The following is a 22,824-nucleotide window of genomic DNA, read 5'->3' on the forward strand; positions in this document are numbered from 1 at the left end:
TTATTATAACTAGATAGAAAAAAACCTTAAAACAATGATAGGGAAAATAATGGATTATTGTCCATTAAACAAACATTTATAACAATAAGAACCACAGACAGCTCTCTATATCGAGGCTGTTTTGACGCTCAAGAAACGATTATTCACGTAATCCTGGAATGTGAAGCTATGCCCTCTCAACGTTTAAAAATCCTCGGAACTATGAGGTCGCTCCTCAGTGGCGTAACTGTACCATTTGGGGCCTGTGGCAAATACTTTCGAAGGGCCCTATCAATAAAAAAATTACACGTAAAATAAAATACTCAGGTACAATGCAAAAACAAAATGTTTTTGAGCTCGCGGTCTCTTGATCTAGGGCCCTTTTCGGTGGGGGACCCGTGGCATTTTGCCAGTCGTGCCACCCTATTGTTACGTCACTGTCTCTCCTTGTAAAGATCGTAGGAAGCTCCTGTGCTTCTGAGCGGAGCTGGGCTGGCTGTACTAGCTACGACTCATACGCACAATGGCCTTAATGAGAGGCTAAGCGCGGAAAAGAGAGTACAATTTACATTATATTACATATCGATTATTATATGGATTTTTTTTAATGGGTGAAAAGTTATTGGTTGCCCCGCCCGCGCTATTGGTATACACCAACGAGGTACCAGTGGAAGATGATAGGTGAGAATGAATGCAGGTTAATTGGCCCACCATGATGAATTCAACAAGAATTAAACATGATGGTTTCCAGGGGAAACTGCGTGGAGGTCAACCTGAGTTGCCAGTAATGGTACTATTAGACCCCATTACTAACAATCCCTTTCCCCCTATGGATATATATTAGATGGAAGAATAAATCGTGGTACAATATTATAGATATTAATTTATTATCAAAACTATCTTGACATGCTAATGACCGCATGCCCACCGGCGAGTCGCTCTGCAATAATATTGCTGGCCCGCGTGTTCACGGATGGGCACACGACATGTTATACTTGGGAACCGCTTATACACCGGTAGGCAAGATTTAAATACTATTTATATACAGTCGATTTGCCGCTCGCTTGAAGAAATTGTATATACTGTACGTAGTTAATTTGACATAGAATTATTTTTTACTAAAAAAATATTTAAAAAATAATATTTGTAATGCGGTCTTCAACGTTTTAAAAAGCATATATATATATATTTATATATTTTAACTTTCATTGTATTATTGGTTTTTTATTTTCCAGGTTCTGTCTATTTAAGGCCGGTGCCAACTCTTATAACGTAGCAGCTACTAGCTCTGTGGTTTCATTCATATTGTATTCTATTATGCAGACTTTTCTCCATTCTATAAAACTAAAATATAAATAATCTAATATATTGTCTTATAAATACTGTACCAAGTCAAACTACTGTAACACTTATTAACGGAAATGATATTTCCAAAATCTTGTGACACTTTCATTGTTCTCTCAAACCTTACCAAGCACAAAACTGTGATATTTGGCAAAAACTCCGACCGTCCACAGAATGAGGTACAAGAAGTTGTTTATATCAAAGGGGGTCGTAGAGACAGTAAGCTTAAGGTTTGTACTATCCGTTTTATCTTAATCATCATATCAGCCTTTAACTGTCCACTACTGAACATGCCAGTAGTTACCACCCTTGGCAGGCGAATTGGCAACCGCAATTAGCTTTGAAATAGTTTTAAAAGGGACACTGCTCCCCATCTCTTGTCCTCCCTTAGTTTCCTTTTACAACACTCACAGGGAAGGAAAGGGTGGCCTATCCTATGCTGGGACCACACAGCACTATCCCTTTACTTCGCTTTAATAACAATCTTTTGAGCTTAAAGACAACAAATTGATGTTTACGCCTAATCATGTTTTTAATAATTCTTCTAATAATAGCTATAAGATAGATAGATATAGATAAGCTGAATTCTTCCATAGAATTCAGCTTATCCCATTCACTGTCCACTGCTGATAATTGATTATTCTATAAAAAACTGTTCAAAGATACTCGACTGCAGCAAATTTAGTGAAGTTGTTATTCAATCTTGCATAAAAGGCGCCCCAATCTGTGTTTACATCTATGGAATCAACATTCAGATATATTTTATTGGTTTCTTAAGCTAGGTGGTCATTATCGCTGGGGAGAAAAGGGATTGTTAGTAAGCAGGACATTGGGTTAGAGTAAACCCTTATGGACTTTATAATTATTTTAGAGTCTGTGTTATTTATTATGAAGTTATTTAGACTACACAGTCTAACAAGGGGTACTATGGGCTAAGGACTTAAAAAATATATATGAATTTTTTGACATATGACATGTTTCGATGTGCCACTGTTTTATAGTTACAGTAGCTTAAAATGTTTTGCCCCCTAAAACTCGGAAGCGAGATAGTGCACAAAAAATGTTACATGACAAATATTGATCCACTCGAGGAGCCCTATCCAATGGGTACTCAAAAAGGGGGCTAACTCATCATCGAAAGTCATCATAATTTTCTCGAAGTCCTGATTCACTTGTGAAAAAAATAATTATTTTATTATTAGTTAGTTAGTTAGTTAATTATTTTACTATCCGTACACTCAAAATCAAACAACCATCTCTAAGTCTATACATTGTTTGGATATTGTTTGCAATACAACCTATCAGGTCAATCTATATGTGACATAACATGCCACTTCTCGGAGATATATGTATATAAAATTTTAAATTTTCAGTGTACTTACATAACAATAGAAGAAAGTTCCAACCCAATTAATGATGTTATATTAAGCAAACCAGCATGGATGTGGGGAGCTGAAATGGGTGCAAATGATAAAAATGTTGTTATTGGAAATGAAGCAGTTTGGACAAATAACAATGAAGGAGATGGTGACGCCAGACAGAAGCGCCTTCTAGGAATGGATCTGCTTCGGTGAGTCACCTCTTAGCTTGAATGAATATGCAAATATTTATCTTATTTGAATATATACTTCATCCATATGCCCAAGATGAAATTTTATTTCCTTTATGCAGTACCCGGCATATAGCTAGTCATATATACTTTAAACTGTAATACAAACATTACATGTTTATAATTTTAGGTTAGGCTTAGAACGAGGAAATTCTGCAGAAGATGCATTAAATGTCATTACTACACTTCTAGAAATGTATGGCCAAGGAGGACCATGCTCAGAACATGATGACAGTCACTTTTATCATAATTCATATATAATAGCAGATCCCAAAGAAGCATGGATACTAGAAACTAGTGGAAAATTATGGGTAGCTGAGAAATTGGACAGTGGTTATAGAAATATTTCAAATGGTTTAACAATAACTACTAAAATTGACAAACATTCCAAGAATCTACATGAAGTGGCAAAAATGATGAGGCTTTGGGATGGTCAGGTATGCCTTTTTTACACTTCAATATATTAAATTATAATACATATAATGTCCTAGACATATCACACAGTGCTAACTTGACCCTAACTAATCATAGCTTATACTATGAATAAAAAATTTATTGTTTTGTTTTAATACAGACATGGTCATGAATACAAATGTCCAGAAAATGAACTTGCAATCACTACAACCAAGATTGTCAATTATAATTTATTAATAATGCTTATAAATGTGGATTCATTATGAGGATATAATTAAATAAAGTTTCTCAAATACTCCCACTGTATTTCATAGTATATGCATATAGTATTTAGAATGGCATACTCTATAACACATTATGTTTAATTTGCAGACCGAATTTAACTTCACTGAATGTTTCTCCTCTGGAGGTGATGAGTTGAGACAGCAAGAAGGTGAAAAACTCTTAAAAATTGCAACAGCAGAATCATCATTTGATGTCAAAGATATGTTTCACATATTGAGACATAAAGAAAGCCATATTTGTCGAGGTTGTGATGACACGTTTCCTACGCAAGGAAGTCAGGTTAAGTTCCTTACATACATTTTTAATGTTATACAATGTCCTAATCATATATATGTTTAAGAGATATTTAAGAAAAAATGGTAAGTCATTAAAAGAGCAATAAAAGCTAAATCAATATATTTTTTTATTTTTGCCTGTTTTTTTTTTGTTCCGAAATTACACAAAATTTCTTGTTTGAAATAGCATAATGATTTCACAATTATGATCAATACTGAACTTAAAATCTGAATGTATATCTTGTTAAGCTATCCAGAAAGGATCTATTTTATTGTTTTCTTACGCGGCCAAACAACGTATCCAAAAATAAATTATAGTTACCTATTTTAAAAATACACATGTATACAAACTTGGGGACAAAATCTAGTATCGAATAATAATTACATTTTTGTAAATTACATTATACCTATCTTGAGTAAAATACAGCTATTACCATTGTAGTGTATATACTTACTACCTTACTCTACCTTAACGGTGCAATTGTGATCATATTTATTTATTTATGCACATTTACATAAATATGCATTTATTATAACCAGGTATCAAGTCTATCATCCGATGGCATCAACGTTCATTGGTTCACTGCAACTCCGGACCCAAGTGTATCTTTATTCAAGCCATTTATATTTACATCTAACCCTCAAATCTCGCCTTATACAAAGAGCCCTAATGAGGTAAGATAAACTCTTTAATATAACGTTCGGTTCTAGTAGTGTTCACTACATTGTATTAGTTTATCTTGCAAAGAAAAATCTTAAATGACAATATAAAAAAAATACACAGATGTTTGTAAATTATTTGCCGTTTTTTAACATTCTTTTATCATTGATATTTTTTACGAAATTAATTGTCTATATATAAAAACATTTTTCATGAGTATTGATAAAGATTATATTAAATCATTTTTATTTTCCACAGCCTCTAAGAGAACATTATTTATACAATCTTCATGCAGCACATGTAACAAAAAATCCCAATAAGAATATATCAAAAATATTAAAGGATATGGAGAATGGGTGCCTTGAAGAAATAGATGATTTCATTAAAAAAAATAAATTAGGACAAAACTCTTTGGATGAGCTTGACAATCTTATGAAAAAATGTGTTGAGACTGAAATTAAATTGTATGGTTGATATAACAATATATACTAATATATTATTCACTGTTACACTTTTGTAGTCTATGTTTCATTTTTAAAGGCATTTCGTAAGATGATATAACATCATAAAATAAAGCTTTTATAACATATACTTATGTGGTTATTGCATGTACATTTATTGGTATATTTACTGTTTTAGTAAGTATTGAAATAGTAAAAATACCATAACTGTTACACTACACTAATTAAATTCCAAATTGTCGATAATGTACAATCACATATTTTCTAAAATTTACTAGCATTGTAGGTACCAATTAGTGCTGTTAGTCATGTCATAGTAAATTTTATTATTTGTAAGTCTTCTTGTGAAAGTCGTTTTGCACTAGCTTGATTTAACATAAAAAAAAAGTAGATGTAATCGTTAGCTGACCACAATCATCCTTTCCACATTCCAATTTGTATTTTTTGTCTAAAAACCTTAATTTAACTAATACGATAATATTAAAAAAAATGTACCCGTATTGGTCGAACCGCTCTTAACGAGCATTTACGTTTTATTTATATAGATGTAAATTATTTAGATCCATAAGGATTATACTCGTACTATAGACTTTTATTAACTTCGACACGAGTCGTCGTCGTCGATACGAATACGCTAAGACACAATGCAACACGTAATTCATAGTATGAGATGATTACGCGACGAACAACCTCATAGCCTGCCGAAGCTGACTATTAGAGGTTGATCGTCCCGTGACGTCGTTCTTCAAAATTACTCATTGCCGAAGTTAAATTCTCATAAATTACGCAAAACTAGTTCAAAATAATACTAACACTTTCAAAATTGCCAAAGAAATGCGTTTTTTGAAACTAAAATGACGACTCGTGTGCGAAGTACTTAGATTTCCTATTGTATCGTTATTTGCTTCGTTTTATTTATATTTATCAATATTTCCAAAATTACGCATATTGATTAATGTGTAATACTTAGATAATAATTATATTATATGATTTTTATGACCATAATAGACTAGTTCTTTCTACCTAATACTTCATTTGGTTTCAACATGTAAATTGTTGTGAATTGTGATATACCACCAAATTTATTAGTGTATGGTATAATATACTTGTGACACGACTTTGTGTTATTTAGATTATTTTCTAAACCAAAGAAAAATGTAAAAGCATGACGTTATCGTCCAGTATGACGTTATAGTAGATTATCTGGTAAAATTAGAAAGTCCATTGTTAAAAAAAAAATGTATTAATAACTTGTTTGCACTTCAATCCTTATTGTGACGATGATCAATGATTACTACATTTCTAATAAATGTCTGACAAAATTGGTGTTTTATTTTGATTTAGATTACATGTAATTGATTTTTAAATCCCAATTAAACTATCACTACCTACAATAAGTATTAAGTCCGCCAAATGTATATGTTTTTACATGGTGTATCAAAGTTTAAATAAATAAATAATTCAATACATTACTGCTATTCTATCTGAATCTTTTTCCATAGCAAACTCGCCTACTTATTAAATATAAACAATAGCAAATTGTAGATTTTGCGTAATTGAGTTGCGTTGTATTTGACGTATGAATTAGTAACGATAGTTTCTTTTTTTTTTTTGTATTTGTACCCTTTTGATTTTAAATATAAAGCACTTTGTACCTTGGAGTTATCCTCCAATGGATAAGAGGGCACAGTGGATCTTATGGTAACGATGCCGCAGACGAACTAGCTAGAAGAGGCTCAGGAACGGGGGTGGTAGGCCCGTATCCACTTCTTCCTCTTCCATTCTCACAACTTCGAATATGGATTCGTCAGATCCGCTGACATACAAAACCAAAGATGGATACAGGCTACTGATTGCAGACAATCAAAATTGGCCGTACCTACGTTGAATCAACGACTATCAAAACGTTTATTACATCTAGATAGAAAAAAACCTCAAAATAATGATAGGGACAATAACGGGTCATTGTCCATTAAATAAACACTTATACACAATAGGAGCCACAGACAGCCCTCTATGTCGAGGCTGTTTCGACGCCGAAGAAACGGCTGCTCACGTAATCCTGGAATGTGAGTCTGTGGTTCATCAACGTTTAGAAATCCTCGGAACGGTGAAGTCGCTCCATGACGCTTGTGAAGAACCCAGCTTCTACGCTTCAGGGCGGAGCTAGGTTGGCTGTACTAGCCATGACTCATACGCACAATAGCCCAAATGAGAGGCTAAGCGCGGAAAATGGAGTCTTTTTTGCATTCACATTCAAGCACTTTGTACCCGTAACTTTTTAACCATTGCAATCTTATTGATGCAACAAAGGTTACATCGTCAATCGTTAAGCCCATGACGAATACGTCCGTCAGAGAACATGATTGCATGTATTTTTCAAACAGGACTTTCGAACAAACTTCAAAACAGGGGGTCCTCAATTCAGCTGTATAATTTTAAATCAAAATAGTATTAGTGTTTGGTTTTCTTTTGTTTAAGGAACAAAATCTTGTCTTCTGTAACTACCTAGTGGATGCGAACCCCTAAAATAACAATAATGAATAAATAAATAAATTATCGTAACCCATATAAGTGCTTATAGCGATAATTGTCTCACTGCACTATAACAAATATAGGCTAATAATGTATGAAATGCTGCAATAAAATGGGACACCTATAGCACTGGTAGCATCATTACCTATCAAAAAAAGAATAATTATAAAGACTTATGATACTAGATTGTTAATCATAAAACAAGATAAACACGAATAAATTGTTTAATTCTTACATACGATATTATTTTAGTTCAGGCAATCCTAATGTAAGTGTATAGATACAGATTTACATTACAGCTATTTTTGAAACGTCTATTTTTACACACAGGATACAAATTATTATTCAACAATATTTAAAATTGGTATTTGTTTAGAAATTGACAAGCAAACTGAGCCTTACAAGAGGTCCACTAAAATCGAGTAGTTTGTAAAAATATATAGACTGTTATAAGGCACCTACAGCATGTGATAACCAAGGAACATGCCTAGAACACCTGCGAGCAATCAGAATATCAAAGTGTACTTTCCTATTAACTATTGATCAATACATACGAGATAAGTAGGCACTATAAATACTGTAAAGGGCAAAATTAGAACGGAATGATTAAATTCTAAAGTAAAAGGTCCTTTATTTCAATGTACTTATACAACTTAGTCTGAAGTATCACATGAATTCGTAATTAAATCGAAATAAGGTTCTTATAGTTACAGGAAGATAAATATTTAAACTACTTCAATAGTGTCATACTCACTACAATCTTGTACACAAAAACATACCTTTATCGAGATTGTTTATTAATAAATGCGACATTATAGTAACTACACTATATTAATTTACATTTTCTGAAACAAAAATAAAAATAATAAACTATTTTTAAACACTGAATAATTCTCTTTCGTTATCTATGTATGTGGTGACTGAAGAGCTAAGGTCCGTACATGTAAATGGATTGTATTTCAGAGTCGCTTGTAACCTATGCTTTGCCTAAGTGATATGCAATATTCTCCTGTTTATTTCGCGTGTTATAATTATATTGATGTAAAAAGCACTTTTGTTGCTTCTACTTCTAATACTTCAAAAGAACATATTTTATTTATATATGGACTCAATCCTACTATTTTTAATTATTATAATCCAATATTAACAATTAATGAGATCTTGATATTTTTATGACAAGTGGATAGTGCAGTAAACTTCAATTCAGTAACATTTAACAAACATTATCCTAAACATAACTTGTTATTTAACAGCACTTTAGTGCTAAAATGATTGTATTAAATCTTATAATTATTGCATGTTGAGGCCACTTTCAATGCACCCCTGAACAAACAACCTTGATCAATATAAGTAATACTTAAAGTAAGATAAGATCATATTTCTACTCTACAGCCACAAGTATTTCCTCAAATTTTATGTAGTACACACCAAATTCATTGCTTTGTAATCACCCATAGTAATTTCAAAATCACATGCAACTTTATTCGAGATGGATGTTAACTTGTAAAATATGAAAGCATGTACGTACATGTACTTACCAAACGAGAAAAGAAATCAGTCTTATAAAGATAATTCATCATTACATATCCCAAAATACTATTAATTCTTATACGAATTGTTTCTCTTTACATATCAATAGTATTTATATCAACAACCAGAAGCAATTCAATTCGTGCAGTTCAACATAGGTATATTATACTTTTTCACATGAGATTTTTTACTAACATTGCTCATCTATCACGGTAAAGTTAAATTTAGCCTGATCGTACAAACGGTCTTGCTAGTTACGTTCGAATATATTTAATTTTAAGTAGCAAACCTGAACATCAGAATAATGAATATGGTTATTCACAATAAAATTTTTCATTCCGTATATTTAGAATGTTCCCACTAGACTATTAATAATACATTAATTTGTAGTACCTCATACTATCAACCAGGAGAGATTGTTTTTATTTCTGTCACAACAAAATTCAATTATAAAAAAAAAAAAACTTTAATATCAAATTACTTGTGGCCTTTGAATTAATTAAAATGCAAAACAATAAATTCATTTCGTAAATACTAAAACATATTTTATTATTCTTTATACCAACTCTAAAACAATTTCCAAAATAAAATTATCATTTAATAATAAACTTACATGAAAAAAAGCAAGCGACAAATAAGGTCACAAATGTCAAGTGATTTCATTATACATTATATTTACAGGTTCTTTTATACATTTGCATTCATAATAAAAATAAAATTATCCTTATTAAAATTATTAGAAAACATTATATTCTATTTTTTGGGCCTAAGTACACAGACAATTCATTTTCAATAATGTACATTTTCTTAAAATCACTAATATGAAATTTATCAGAAAATTTATTGCAACAAGTGTGTACAGTACATAGGTCGGTAGTCGGGATACATGGAATGGCAACTTTATAGCCTTTACTTCATCATACTGATATTAATTTCACACAACTTCTAAACTGTACAAATGAGGTATACATGATTTGATCTTGTAATCTAAACTTTCCAAATAACTGGATTATAATTACAGTCAAACAGAAACTCATTTTACATATACATTTTACTTTTGTATGTATTAAAATGTGAACTGATAGAAAAACAATCTTTAACAATATTATAGTATGAATGTTCTTTTTTTTATTTTACTCTGAATCTATCAACTAAAACTAGCAGTATGTTATAAGAATTCCATAACGTGTTTCACAGTCCACCCAAGAAGCTGCCATGAAAAGACTGGTGTTTATAACAATACTATTGCATGTACATTACCGCTCAAAACTATTTGACCACCTGCATTTCGTTTAAGATACAAACAATACATTTTAAAAAGACAATTTAATATGTTTCATTATTTGTATAACTCCGCAACAATCATGTATAACTACAGAACAATCGTAAACAGCTTATTGTTATTAGAGGACTCCTGGTCATAAAACCATAATAATTTTATTAACGGAATTTTTTCTATGAAATCGCAGTTATTGTTTTGATTTAGTTATTGAGAAATAAACACAAGTAAAATATAGAATAACTACTACAAATATTGTTACGTTCGTTATCTGATGTCATTTGACCAGAAAACACGCTCTCCATAGCTCAGTACTTAAAGTCTACTAATATTTTTTTGTTTTTCATTCTGAATTCCATTTTTTGAACAATTTCATTTTTTCAATCAATAATTTTTGTACGTATAGCGTGACAATGTCAAACAAATAACGAAAACATTTTTTAAAAATAAATACTATGTCATTTCATGATACATTAAAACAAAAATTCACTGAAAATTAATAAGTAGAAAATGTCTATACTGGAGATATTTAATCAATGTTTATGTCAAACTTTTCCATGTCCAAACATCCTTTATAACAAATAAATAAATTTCATTTCATGTATAATCATTAAGTAGTAAAGTGATTTTTTTAAGTTTTTAACTTTACTATATTAAAAGATTTGCCTAAAATATTCACCGGATAAAATATCTTAGTCTTTTAGAACTGTTCGTTGAACTGTAGGAACTACAGAAACAATTTGTGGTATTGTTAACAGTTCATGAGAAAATGAAGTTCAGGACCGCGAAATATATTATGAATAAAAATAGTCAAATTCACGAAAACTTTATATCGATCATCTTAATAAAGCGTTAACGCTTAAGCGTCAGTTTTTCACAACAGCACCGCAAATTTAATTTATTTCATTATGTGCAAATTTAAACATTAAAAATTACCCAAAAGCATTTTTATGATATAAGTAGATTCTTTGGTGCCGATATTAGAAAGTATATTTTAATAAAAATATTAGGACCTATTTTGCTTTTATCTTACATATGCTTACATGTCATTGAGTAATTAAAAAACTTTATTAATTTCTGTAAGTTACATAATAATATCGGCAATATACTAGAAAATTCAGCCCTACGTGTTGATTTGGAACATAGGATTACATGATTACAATATCTGGCCCGCGGACATTCATACTTTCCCTAACATTCTAAAATGAATACATAAAACAACAAATATTTATACAATTTATAGACCTACAGTAATAATTTCCTAGTCATACTTTCAATATTTACAATTTTCAGTCCATTCTCCAAAAATGTTTATGACATTTCATTATTGAAAATAAAAGCATATTTACAGTAAACAGACAAACAAAAAATTTAGAGAGCACACATAGATGCAATAAACGTCTTCGTTCACCGGAATAATATAAGTCCAATATTTTAGCATAAATCAAGTCACATAGTTATTCTCACAGGTTCCAGCTCACACTAAGCATTGAGATGCTGATGTTAATATTCACGCTTCAACTGATCCACAATCATAGACACATGCTTGTATATACTAGTCTCTATGTTCATTTAAAAATCGTTCATGTCTAATAAGACTTTTAAAATATGTCACTATATGCACTTTAGTATATGCCCATAAACGTTTTGAACAATTTTGATCTTTGACTCACTTAAATATTTGCATCTCAATGTAGTGTTTTTGATCTTTTAGACCTCTTCAAAGCTTTAGAAGTCCTCACCCATGGTAACATGAAATCCCTGAAAATTACAATTAAAACAATTATAAAATAAATCCTTATTCATACTATGTAAAAACGTTTGTTACTCTTTTAGTGCTTAAATGGATCAAAATATCGCAAATTACATATATTAAAATCCTATAACCTATATCTTCCATGGGCTACTTTTATCCCGGGCATTTAATATAGCCTGGTTAACTGGACAAAATTAATGTTTTTCTCAGAAATTAGCTAATAATACTAAAAAGAAACAATGGAATTTAAACTAACCATTAATTCTATTAAGGTATATAGTTAAGGAATAAGCAATACTAACGATTCGGGGAGCGCTGGTATAGCTTCCCCAAAGGCCATTACAGGTAGTGTGTCAGTGATTTCTATAAACCGCACGTCGCGCTGTGGCTGCGGCCAAACTGTGAACACTGAAGGCTGTTGGTGTGCAGGTGAAGCGCCCCCGCTACACCATGAATCCCTTTGCCTCTGTCGAAGCCGCTCCACGTGTTTTTGCTCGCGAATTCGTCGCATGTGCCACCTGTAAACATCGTATTTAACCTATTAGCTTTCAAAATCGAACTTAACTCATTAATACACATTCTTATATTGCGACAAATATTTATCTGTAGCAATATATCCGCCTATAGAACTTCCATTTTTATTCACAATTGGTTTATTTTAAGAAATAATATCTTAATAATAAAAAAAACTACACGTTAACAATGAATCTATACGCACCTTAGCTGTCGCCTTTCTTCAGCTTCTAATTTTTGATGTCGTTTTTCAAAGACTTTGTCATCTAAATTTTCAGTCCCCTCAAGTGTATAACAACTAGTGTAAGGTTTTTCCCGCCACCGTGGAACCTGATCAAAATATACATATAATAATCTTAAGAAAGATGTTATTCACAATTTAATCCAGTTTTTTACAGTATGGTTTTTTTTATCAGTTTTTGAGGCATATTTTGATTATCCACATAATTTATTTTAATAACTTTATTAACCAAAAGAAAATATGGTACAAAAGGCGGACCTAAAGTTAATAGCTTTCTCTACCAGTCAACCTTTGAGATGAACAATGAATCACCAACGCACCAACTTCATTATTAGGATACGTAAAGATAATAACAGTTAATAAAGTATTTCTATTTAAATTTTATTAAAATTTCCATTTCAAAGAAATTATTATAAGTATTAAATGGTTTAAAATACATTAATTACAATTAAATTTAAAAGTAGAAACTTGTTACTAAAATCTGACACATATTCAAATTACATGTTAGATTTCAACTGAATTTGCTAGTTTTACGATGTGAAACTATTATTTTCCCATATTTGTTATTTTTTCAAGTGACGTCAAAAAAACTAACATGAATGATATATAAAATTGTAATGAAAATTTATGCTTATAGTAAACGGAGTTGCGGCCATAATTTACAGTTTAAAAAAAAAGATACCTCAACTGTAGAAACTTTGCTGTCCGAAGGTGTTTCTATGTCTTCGTATTTGATGTGTGGATCAAGTCTGTAGTACCATGACAGATCAGGATCACCTACTAATGTATGGTAAGCCTTATTAGTCACCATTCCAGGTAACGGAGATTTCTTACCGCGACATGCAGCTAAAAATTAAATATCATGACTATCAGTTCATGTAAGTGTTAATACTTGTAAGTAAAATCGAAAGCTTTGAATTCAAAGTTTTACGAAAATGTTACTTTACGGACTATCAAGAATTAAATGTAATAGTATATAATGTAGTGATATAATTTAATTAATAGTTCTGACTCAAATCTATTACGAATTGGGTTCACTAGCAGTAATCAAACTAGAATTTTGTTTTAGAAATAGAAAATGGTGCAGAATCTGCACCATTTACCAACTTTACATCGTCTTTAGTGAATTGCATGAATTAATTAATCCTCTCTATTTGCAAAATTCAAATGCATCCATTATTTACATTTCGAACACTATTCTATATCTATTTAACAAGACTGCAGTAGCACTTCTTCGAAGATTGTTTAAAATGAATCAATATTCTTAAAGATAAGTGAACTTTTATCATGGTCACAATTAGAGCTATTACCTTTTCCCTTAACTAACTTTGGTTTAGAAGCGATTCCTTTTTGGCTATTTTCACGTTTAATGGACTTTGCGAGACCTGCAGTTAAAAGTGTTCTTTTCCTGCCGCGTTTGCTGTCGTTAGTACGTTTATTTTCTAAACATTCATCCTGAAAGGGAAATAGGTAGTGCATGTTATATCTAATTTTAGCATTGTAAAATAAAGTACAATGTAATACTCATACAATGTAACAAAAATGTACTTACACCCGTATTATTAGAAGCTATTAAATTGGACGAGTGAGCACGTTTCTTAGACTTACTGGCCGCGCTTTTTTCCATGGCGGCATATTCTACGGAATTTAAATTATCTAAAGGCATAGGAAATTCAGGCGCGAAGAGCTCTTGTAGTTCCACAGGCTCAAAATTTGGCAAAATTTGGGATGCTAAATTATCTGCATTCTCGCCATATGAAAAATCACATAGACTCGTTTCGGTTCCTGTTTTATTTGGATTATAAACACGCCAATCAATTTCCGGCTCTGTTTTTACTATATCTAAATCTGGTTCTTCTACAATTAAAGTCTTCGATGATTCTTTTTTTAAATTATCCTTTGTGTGCGTATAAGGGTCCAATAAATTATATCTATCGACTTTCATTTTATTTATTACTTTACTGTTCCCATCATTTATATTAGAATCATAAATACGCCTAGATGTAGTCGTACTCTCACCAATCGTATCTGTACATATTTTCATCCTACCATGATTTGTCTTCTGTAACATTAACTTAGGTATGGGAGATTGCTCTCTCATTTCAGCTTCGCCTATTTGATAAGGATCTTCACCCGTTGGAGTGGTGTCTATTAATTGAAGTCTGTCTGAAAGCGATCCGGTGAACTGTGTTGTCTTTTTTGGATTATTAGTTTTATTTTTACCATATGTATTGATCATTTTTGACTTTTTATTTACACTGAAGGAACGTTCAAAGCTCTTGTCATCATCAAACATTTTACCTGAAATATCCATGTAATTATAACCGATGAATTGACGAACACCTTACAACGACAAAACTTAATTAATAACTCACTACTTTCTGGCGTTTCCAGCTTAGTTCCTGTTCCTGAACTTTTTGACATCCGACTTAAACAACCTATACCTGAGGTTGTCCGCCTTCTATTCCTCTGTATCCTTTGGATAACAGGATTACCACTGAAACATTCATAAATACTTTATAATGTACGAATTTAAGCCAAAATAGTGGCACGATAGCATTGGTAAGGTATATAGGTATAAAAGAAAGCTGTGTGGACAGATGAATCAGACATTGATAGATGAATTAAATTCTACCAAGATATCAACTTTGATAATTTCAAGTACACAATTAAAATTAATCGAGTTGTAATAACAGTAAAATATTATTATTAACTAGTTATAAATATTACTACTACCTGTTTGACGTGACAGTGTATAAAGGCTCCGAACGATTTTCTGTCTTCATTTCTTTGTCTACGAACGAACGTTTACTTTCGATCATCGTAAAATTGTCACAATTTACTTTATTGTCCGAAATAGACGAAACACCCAAGTCATTCGGTAAGTAACTTTTTACTTCTGTAAAATAAAAATAAATATTCTTGACACATTCAATGCATGTTAATATTAATATTTATAAATGAAATACAATTCTTATCCTTACAACACTCACACCATATGACAAATGAATATTGTTGTAAATAACCTCCGTAAAAAAGTAGAAGTAAAAATAGAAATAACCTATCTCATAATCTATCTATAATAAGTACTGACAACATACCCGAAACTAACAATATTTTTTATCAATCTTGAATAGATGACAATAAAAATACCTGGTTCTGATGTCCTAGGAGCCGCGAATGTATCCTGCCCAAATGATTTAGATTTATTAACATCAGCATCAAAAAGGAACGAATTTGCTCTATTATCAGGCAATAGAAGATCGGGAAAACTATTTAACATTATCTGAAAAGAAAATTATCGAAATTAATTGTATTTAAAATATACTGCAACTAATTACGAACAAACTTACAAACATTAAAAGAATTTGCATTGTGTTAAAAAATTGCAATGAAGTAAAAAATGTATGTAAAGTTACTATATAGATAGGTACAAAATAAAGAGTTCTTCAAAAAGTGAAGTATATATGCAATAGAACCACGGCGACGAATATAGCTCATAGAAGTATAAACACATAGACTGTTAAAAATATAACAGCCAAATAACAGACAAAGATGTAGATAAAACTACAAACTCACCAATAGTAAAATAACCTGATTCGTATATTGAGGAAAGTGGGCAATAATAGTAACTATGTGTAGTTATAAATATAGTAATAGTTTGAGAAATATACAGAAAAAAAAATATTAGAAAAAAAAAACTAATTCGGAACCAATACAGATACAGAGTTAGAGATAGAAAACAATATATGTATTAAATCTAGATTCAGCAGAAATTGAAAACACAATAGAGAAAATAAGAAATGGTTGAATGTAATGTAAGTAATATTCTAATCTATAATATAAAGAGCTACCTGGCAGTTAGGATTTAAAAAAAACGCAGCTAGCCTCTATGGCTGCGTTCTTTAAGTTGTATTTTTTTAGCTTTATACGAAACATCTGCATGCTCAAGAACCTTTTATCACCATCACTCGTCGAATTATACGCCAACCTATTACTACTTCAGTTTAAAAACTATTATTACTTTGGTTTTTTTCTACTAATATTCTAATTTGGAATAAAATCCCACAGGAATTCGCAATCCATAGCTCACTGAATAAACAATGGCGACACAAACTGGTCAAAAGCTATTTTGAATACAAGGATGGGACATAGTTTTTTGAAATCTACTGTCCAACCGAATTAAACTCAATAACTAACCGAAATATGCTCGAAAATTTGGCTTACCTTGTATGTACTCAAATATTCATCGACAATTTTAAGTGTAATAATAACCATTATAGGTATAACATTTAGACAACATTCCAAAAGTTCTACTATGTTTACTATAACCTCCCCCCCCCCCCCCCTACAAACAAACTATATGTAGACTGACCTCCTCTCCACTCTCCCCCACTAGCATCAACTAGATTGAGAGACGATGTTAAAGGTGTTTCACAAATCAATTGACGAAGGTGCCTCAGTTACATTCATTTAGGTAGTTTATTTGTGTGGCCTATATTCAATAGCAAATAAGGGCAAATGGTGATGATAAATAATGATCCGATTTATTTCATACTTCAGTGATTACCGCAATTTGGTTTTCCGTGCCTTTAATCGTTTGTATCAATGAACCCCCTAATACACAAGTGATTTAAAATAAAAACATTTTTTTTAAATAATGACATTGACAATTCTTACCAGAATCCTATTTTTCGAATATGTTGCGCGTACCTTGCACTGTGACACAAATATAATGACTAACAATGTTTACCATGTATTTATAAAATAATGTTTATATGTAACTATTCAATGATACTGTACAAATGTTGAAATATGATTCTTGTTAATGTTGCTTATCATGCAGTATGCACTTACATTTTGGCCTTGCAATTTGTTGCGACACATATAGCCTGTATTGACATTGTTAAAAATGTTTTGTGTATCTAATTAATAAATAAATACAATCCACTGAAGGAATTGTATTAGTTCGTTTATATTTCGCTCTCAACGTAAGATGTCTACTGATTCAAATGTGTGTATGAATGGTGTTATGATTTGGGTAAAGCAGTAAATATACCCTTTATGGCCTGAAATAAATTTCGATACTCAACCTGATATTTACGACGACAGCATCAATCATCATCGTCATTATCTCAGTCATTATCCGTCCACTGCTGAATATAGGCCTCTCCCAAAGACTGCCATAAAGAACGGTCCTAAGTCACCTGCATCCACTGATTCACTGCAATGTACTTGTGGTGGTGACTCCATTTAGTGAGGGGTCGTCCTACACCGCTTGTCCTTACGAAGTCGCCACTCAAGAACCATCGGTTGTTGATTCTTCGAGCTATGTTCAGTTTGCTTATCCTTCGAGCTATTTCGGTTACTTTTGTTGTGCGTTGTTGCGGATATTCTTTTTCCAGATTCTGTCACGCAAAGAAACTCCGAGGATAGCCCTCACTATAACTCGCCGAGTAATTTGAATTGCTTAAGGGAAACTGTGTAAGATTACGTTTTGGTTCCATAAGTCATTACTGGTAACACATTCCGGATGAAAAGATGTGCCGTAGTTTCCCGAACGGTACCCAGTCAAGTTGAATTCGTCGGTTGACCTCTCAATCGAATCTGACCTTACCTAGTCGGATAAGTTGTACCAAGTATACATACTCGTCGGCAACTTCGAGCGCAGTGTTCTGCCATGATTACTATATCATCGGCAAATCGAATGTGAGTGATGTTTCACCATATCTTTTCCATTCCAGGAATTTGAAAACATCTTTAAATGCATCTCTGAAGTTTCGGGAATATGACGTCACCCTGTCTTACACCTTTCTGCACTGAGATGGGTTTCGTACCCTGGTTCTGGACTCGGATAGACATCGTAGCCTTAATGTACATACACTTCAACTCTTCGATATACCTATAGTCAATCAGGCACCACTGGAGGGACTGTAGTATGTCATGTCTCGGCCGAATCAAAAGCTTTGTCATAGTCCACAATTGCCAGATATACATCAATATTATGAACATGACATGTTACCCAACATACATTTTTAAAACATCAACAGTTAAGTACTTTTAAATTGAATTATATGTGAATACCTCTCATATACATTACTAAAGGAAACAAAATTACTAAAGGTTAACAGATTCAAGTACTTGATTTTAATATTAAAATAGTAAAACATAAGGATTGAAGGGCCCCATATCAAAAATTAGAAAAAGTTTATTAATAAGTCTGGTACATATGTATATACACATGGTGTATATAACTGGAAGATAAGAAAGTTCAAAACATGTGATAAATAAAAGAAGCGAAAGGAGACGACCAAGATAAATAAAGCAGTTAGAAACTACATATATGTACTATTGCCTTATTTCTGTATGTTTTATCCATACTTGAAAAATCGGAGCAATTCTTAAAAATAAAATTGAATAATAATGTAAATGTCAAACACCTAATAAACCTATGAGTACTACAGGTTTTACTATTTGTGCATAAAGCAGATAGAATACAATAAGATAGAAAAATAATACCTGTGAACTCGAACCTGGTTCTGTCTTGACGATAGTCGATGAAATATTTGCCTGTGACCCGTGCAATATCGGTGAGGATTTTACACTCTGTTTCTGGTTCAACAATCTTCTATTCAATTTAGTTTTAAGCTGAAAATTATTTTAAATTAAATTTTAATAAATATAATTCTAAATTCTTATACAAAAATAAATTATATATTGCTTCAACAGAGTTAAAACATTAAAACTATACACAAAATTTACAAAATAATTCTAAACTTCATTGCAACAAGTCAACAACACCTCAAAATAAAAATTTAAAACTTAAAATACACACAATAATGTTATCAATTTTAGTTTTGTGTTAAAAGCTATTTGTTTTTATTTATTAAAAACAAATAGCTTTTAGTATGTAACTTTTAACACATTGAAATAGATTAATTATCTTTAATTTCATTAGGAATTTCTTTGACATGACAGGTAAATATCACATAAATGTAAACACAAGCATTTATTGTTAGTAGAGAATACATTAAAAAGTGCAAACAGAGCCCAGCCAAAAGGTAATTTTGACAGTTTGTCATATAATAATTGACATTTCGCTAAGCATATCCCAAAGCAACAAAACACAAAGCAATTTTGTCTTATTTATAAATGTTTCAAATATTCGCCAATTGAAATTGAAAGATTTATACTTTTGCAATAAAGTTTGAATTATCAGCTACACTAGGGTAAGTACAGACAAGATTATTACATTATTGGAATTAAGGTATGATAAAAAATTATTATTAACATTATATTTCGAAAAGTTGACACATTTCATATTAAATTAGTTGCACCAGGACACCAGGTCATTATGTTCTACTAAACTAAACCTTTGTCATCACTCGCAAGGCATTTTATCACAACACTTTACAGATTTTAATCATTTTGGAAAATTCGCTACTTGCAATAAGACATCCGTGGAGAAAATCAATGCACAAATACCAAATTATTATTTCACTTTCATTTACATTTCACTTTATTACATTTAATCAATAGTAATCATTTTCTTACTTTATATAATTAAGTAATTTAATAGTCAATGGATGGGCAGCAGTATCACTGTTAAAACATCACCAAAACCTAACTGCGGTGCGGACCCGTCGGCGAAGCATAGCAACTACTGGCAAAACCCTTTTATGTTCAGCAATACACAGGTAATGGCAAATATAAATTTTCTTTTTTAAGAAAATTATCAGTATAAAAGTAAATAAAAAATCAATTATAAAACAATTTTTTTCTATAATATTAGTAAGGATATTGGTGCATTCTTCCATGAATGCAGCATTATCCTTACTAACATTATAAATGTGAAATTGAGTTTATTTGTTTTTTTACTACCTCTTAGTATCTTAATGGCTTCCAATCACTATGATTTGAGAATGATATATACTATGGGACAGAGAAACACATAGGCGCACTATTTATTTCAGTCAGTAAACATACCCCAGTCTAACAGATAAAAATACTATTAAGACAGTTTTTTACATTTCAATTATGTTCCATAAAAAATTTTTGAAACCCTAAATAAAAATTATAGAATGACCTAATCAGTTCAGAATTCACAAAGATAAATATTATTTATGTAAAAAGGGTAAATTACAATTGATCACATAAAATTTAAATTATGTACACTAAGAGATGGCACATAAACTCGCATAGCATCATATTGAAAATGGTACAATTACAGTATTGATACAAATTACCTAATAACAATTTATAAGGATACAGTGTATAAAGTGAGGTTATGTTTGTATATCCATAAATTGACATAATTACTAAGCATAGATACAATATCAGATACAATTCACAATGTATAACATTCTCATAATCAGTTCAAATAAACATATACTATTGTATTTTAATCTGAAAAACATATTTACTCACATGGTAAGACAAATATTCTGAATTATCATTAAATACTCAATGCAAACTGTTGGGTTTAGTAACTTGTAATTTAGCATATAAGTTATGGCCTGCTAGATTTTCACTTACGAATAGCATCAGAATTGTAATAAAGTGTACAATTAAAGTCATATTTATATCTTGAAAGATTTTAATAGACTTTAATTTATTAAAAATATAGATATATCTATCCATTTATTTCTATAATAACTATTTTATGCCTAATATAAACTGCAAATAAGAATTATATATATATTATGCAATAGCAATAATAAAAATATTTTTCTATTCATATGAAGAAATTTTGCTTAAAACTTACTGTATCGTTTTCTTGTTTTAAAGCTTGTTGCAACTTCTCCCTATTACTAATTAATTCATTCTGTTGCTGTATTAAGTCAAGATGGTAAATAAGAAGATCCTTTAGCTTCTTGTTTTGATTCTCCAGAGCAGCTACCCTCTCTGTGAGACGATTGACATCTATATTTTTATTAACCACTGAGTCCTTTTCATCAGTAATCACACAATGTGTTGCAATCTCTACCTCTTTTTCAAGCTGAAGAGTTTTTCTTCTCCCTGAGCTTTCAGAGTGGCATGCGTAAATGTGATCAAATGGAAAAGTTAAAAGACCGTCTTTCGCGTCCAGTTGATTTAGGGTCGTTAGATCCGCTGCTGAGCCGCAAAAATTCACCAAATTCGTTTCATTTACACTACTGCGACTGTTCATTTTTATTGGGAACCAATCGTAAGTCACCTATGACGAGCCTGCCGGCTGTCAAAAACTAACCGACACTACACTTTTGTTCATTTCATTACAGTTACTATTCATCAGTTTCATTACGAATAATAGAAATAACTACAAAAGTTAAAGTACTCACTCATTCGGTATTACATTGTCAAAACAGCGACAAATCTACGTACTTTAATAATAGTATGACATATCTTTCACGCACATGCAAAACGATAAAAGACGCATAATATCTATGCAATCGCCTCGATCACGAATGACAAATCTAAAATTAACAGTCAAGTAAGTCATTTGTAAGTATAAATTAAAACATAATAATCGACCAAAAAAGATCACGTAAATAAAACCGAGTTTTGAGTAAATGTTATAAAATTTTTATGAAAATTCATCAACTAGCGTCAAGGCGTCAACCGTAGACATTTTGAACTTTTTTTTACTTGTCAAATATTAAAGCAGACGGCCAGCAAAGGAATCATATTGCAACAGCCATGAACTGTCAACCAGAGACAATGTACAGAGTAATATTTAATATATGACCAGATATATATATATACGTATACGTACATACGTACTTACAAACTGAAAATACACAAAAACATGACGAAAAATTAACGATTGTATGCATGAAACGCTTAGACTACAAAAATACTTATAAGATATTATCTCCATACAAATACTTTGAAATAAGCAGATTCATTTTTCATACAGTTTTGCATGAGAGTGTTACTAGATTAGATTAATTATTACTTTTG

General features: G+C 31.2%; 2 protein-coding genes across 3 annotated transcripts; one reads left to right on the forward strand and one right to left on the reverse strand.

Moving 5' to 3' along the window:
- The first annotated feature begins 1,214 nt into the window (after positions 1-1,214).
- On the forward strand, positions 1,215-6,350 carry LOC113519070 (secernin-3). Its single transcript, XM_026904119.3, has 6 exons — positions 1,215-1,553; positions 2,697-2,893; positions 3,063-3,369; positions 3,719-3,910; positions 4,447-4,581; positions 4,826-6,350. The coding sequence occupies exons 1-6, from the start codon at positions 1,401-1,403 to the stop codon at positions 5,039-5,041; spliced, it is 1,200 nt and encodes a 399-aa protein (XP_026759920.2). The 5' UTR covers positions 1,215-1,400; the 3' UTR covers positions 5,042-6,350.
- A 1,819-nt stretch (positions 6,351-8,169) lies between these two features.
- On the reverse strand, positions 8,170-22,490 carry LOC113519945 (uncharacterized). Of its 2 annotated transcripts, none has more exons than XM_026905205.2 (11): positions 21,647-22,490; positions 19,402-19,530; positions 16,036-16,168; positions 15,619-15,781; positions 15,258-15,379; positions 14,435-15,183; positions 14,193-14,337; positions 13,565-13,728; positions 12,847-12,971; positions 12,431-12,646; positions 8,170-12,133 (listed from the first exon to the last, which is right to left on the reverse strand). In XM_026905205.2, exons 1-11 carry the CDS (start codon positions 22,049-22,051, stop codon positions 12,061-12,063), a joined length of 2,424 nt encoding a protein of 807 aa, XP_026761006.1. In that variant the 5' UTR covers positions 22,052-22,490; the 3' UTR covers positions 8,170-12,060. The 2 variants fall into 2 exon arrangements, with proteins under 2 accessions (XP_026761006.1, XP_026760999.1); XM_026905198.2 differs by having other exon boundaries at positions 15,616-15,781.
- Positions 22,491-22,824: the final 334 nt, after the last annotated feature.

This window comes from Galleria mellonella, unplaced genomic scaffold (assembly GCF_026898425.1).
Source record: "Galleria mellonella isolate WM207_F2 unplaced genomic scaffold, CSIRO_AGI_GalMel_v1 utg33, whole genome shotgun sequence".
Lineage (NCBI taxonomy): Eukaryota > Metazoa > Arthropoda > Insecta > Lepidoptera > Pyralidae > Galleria > Galleria mellonella.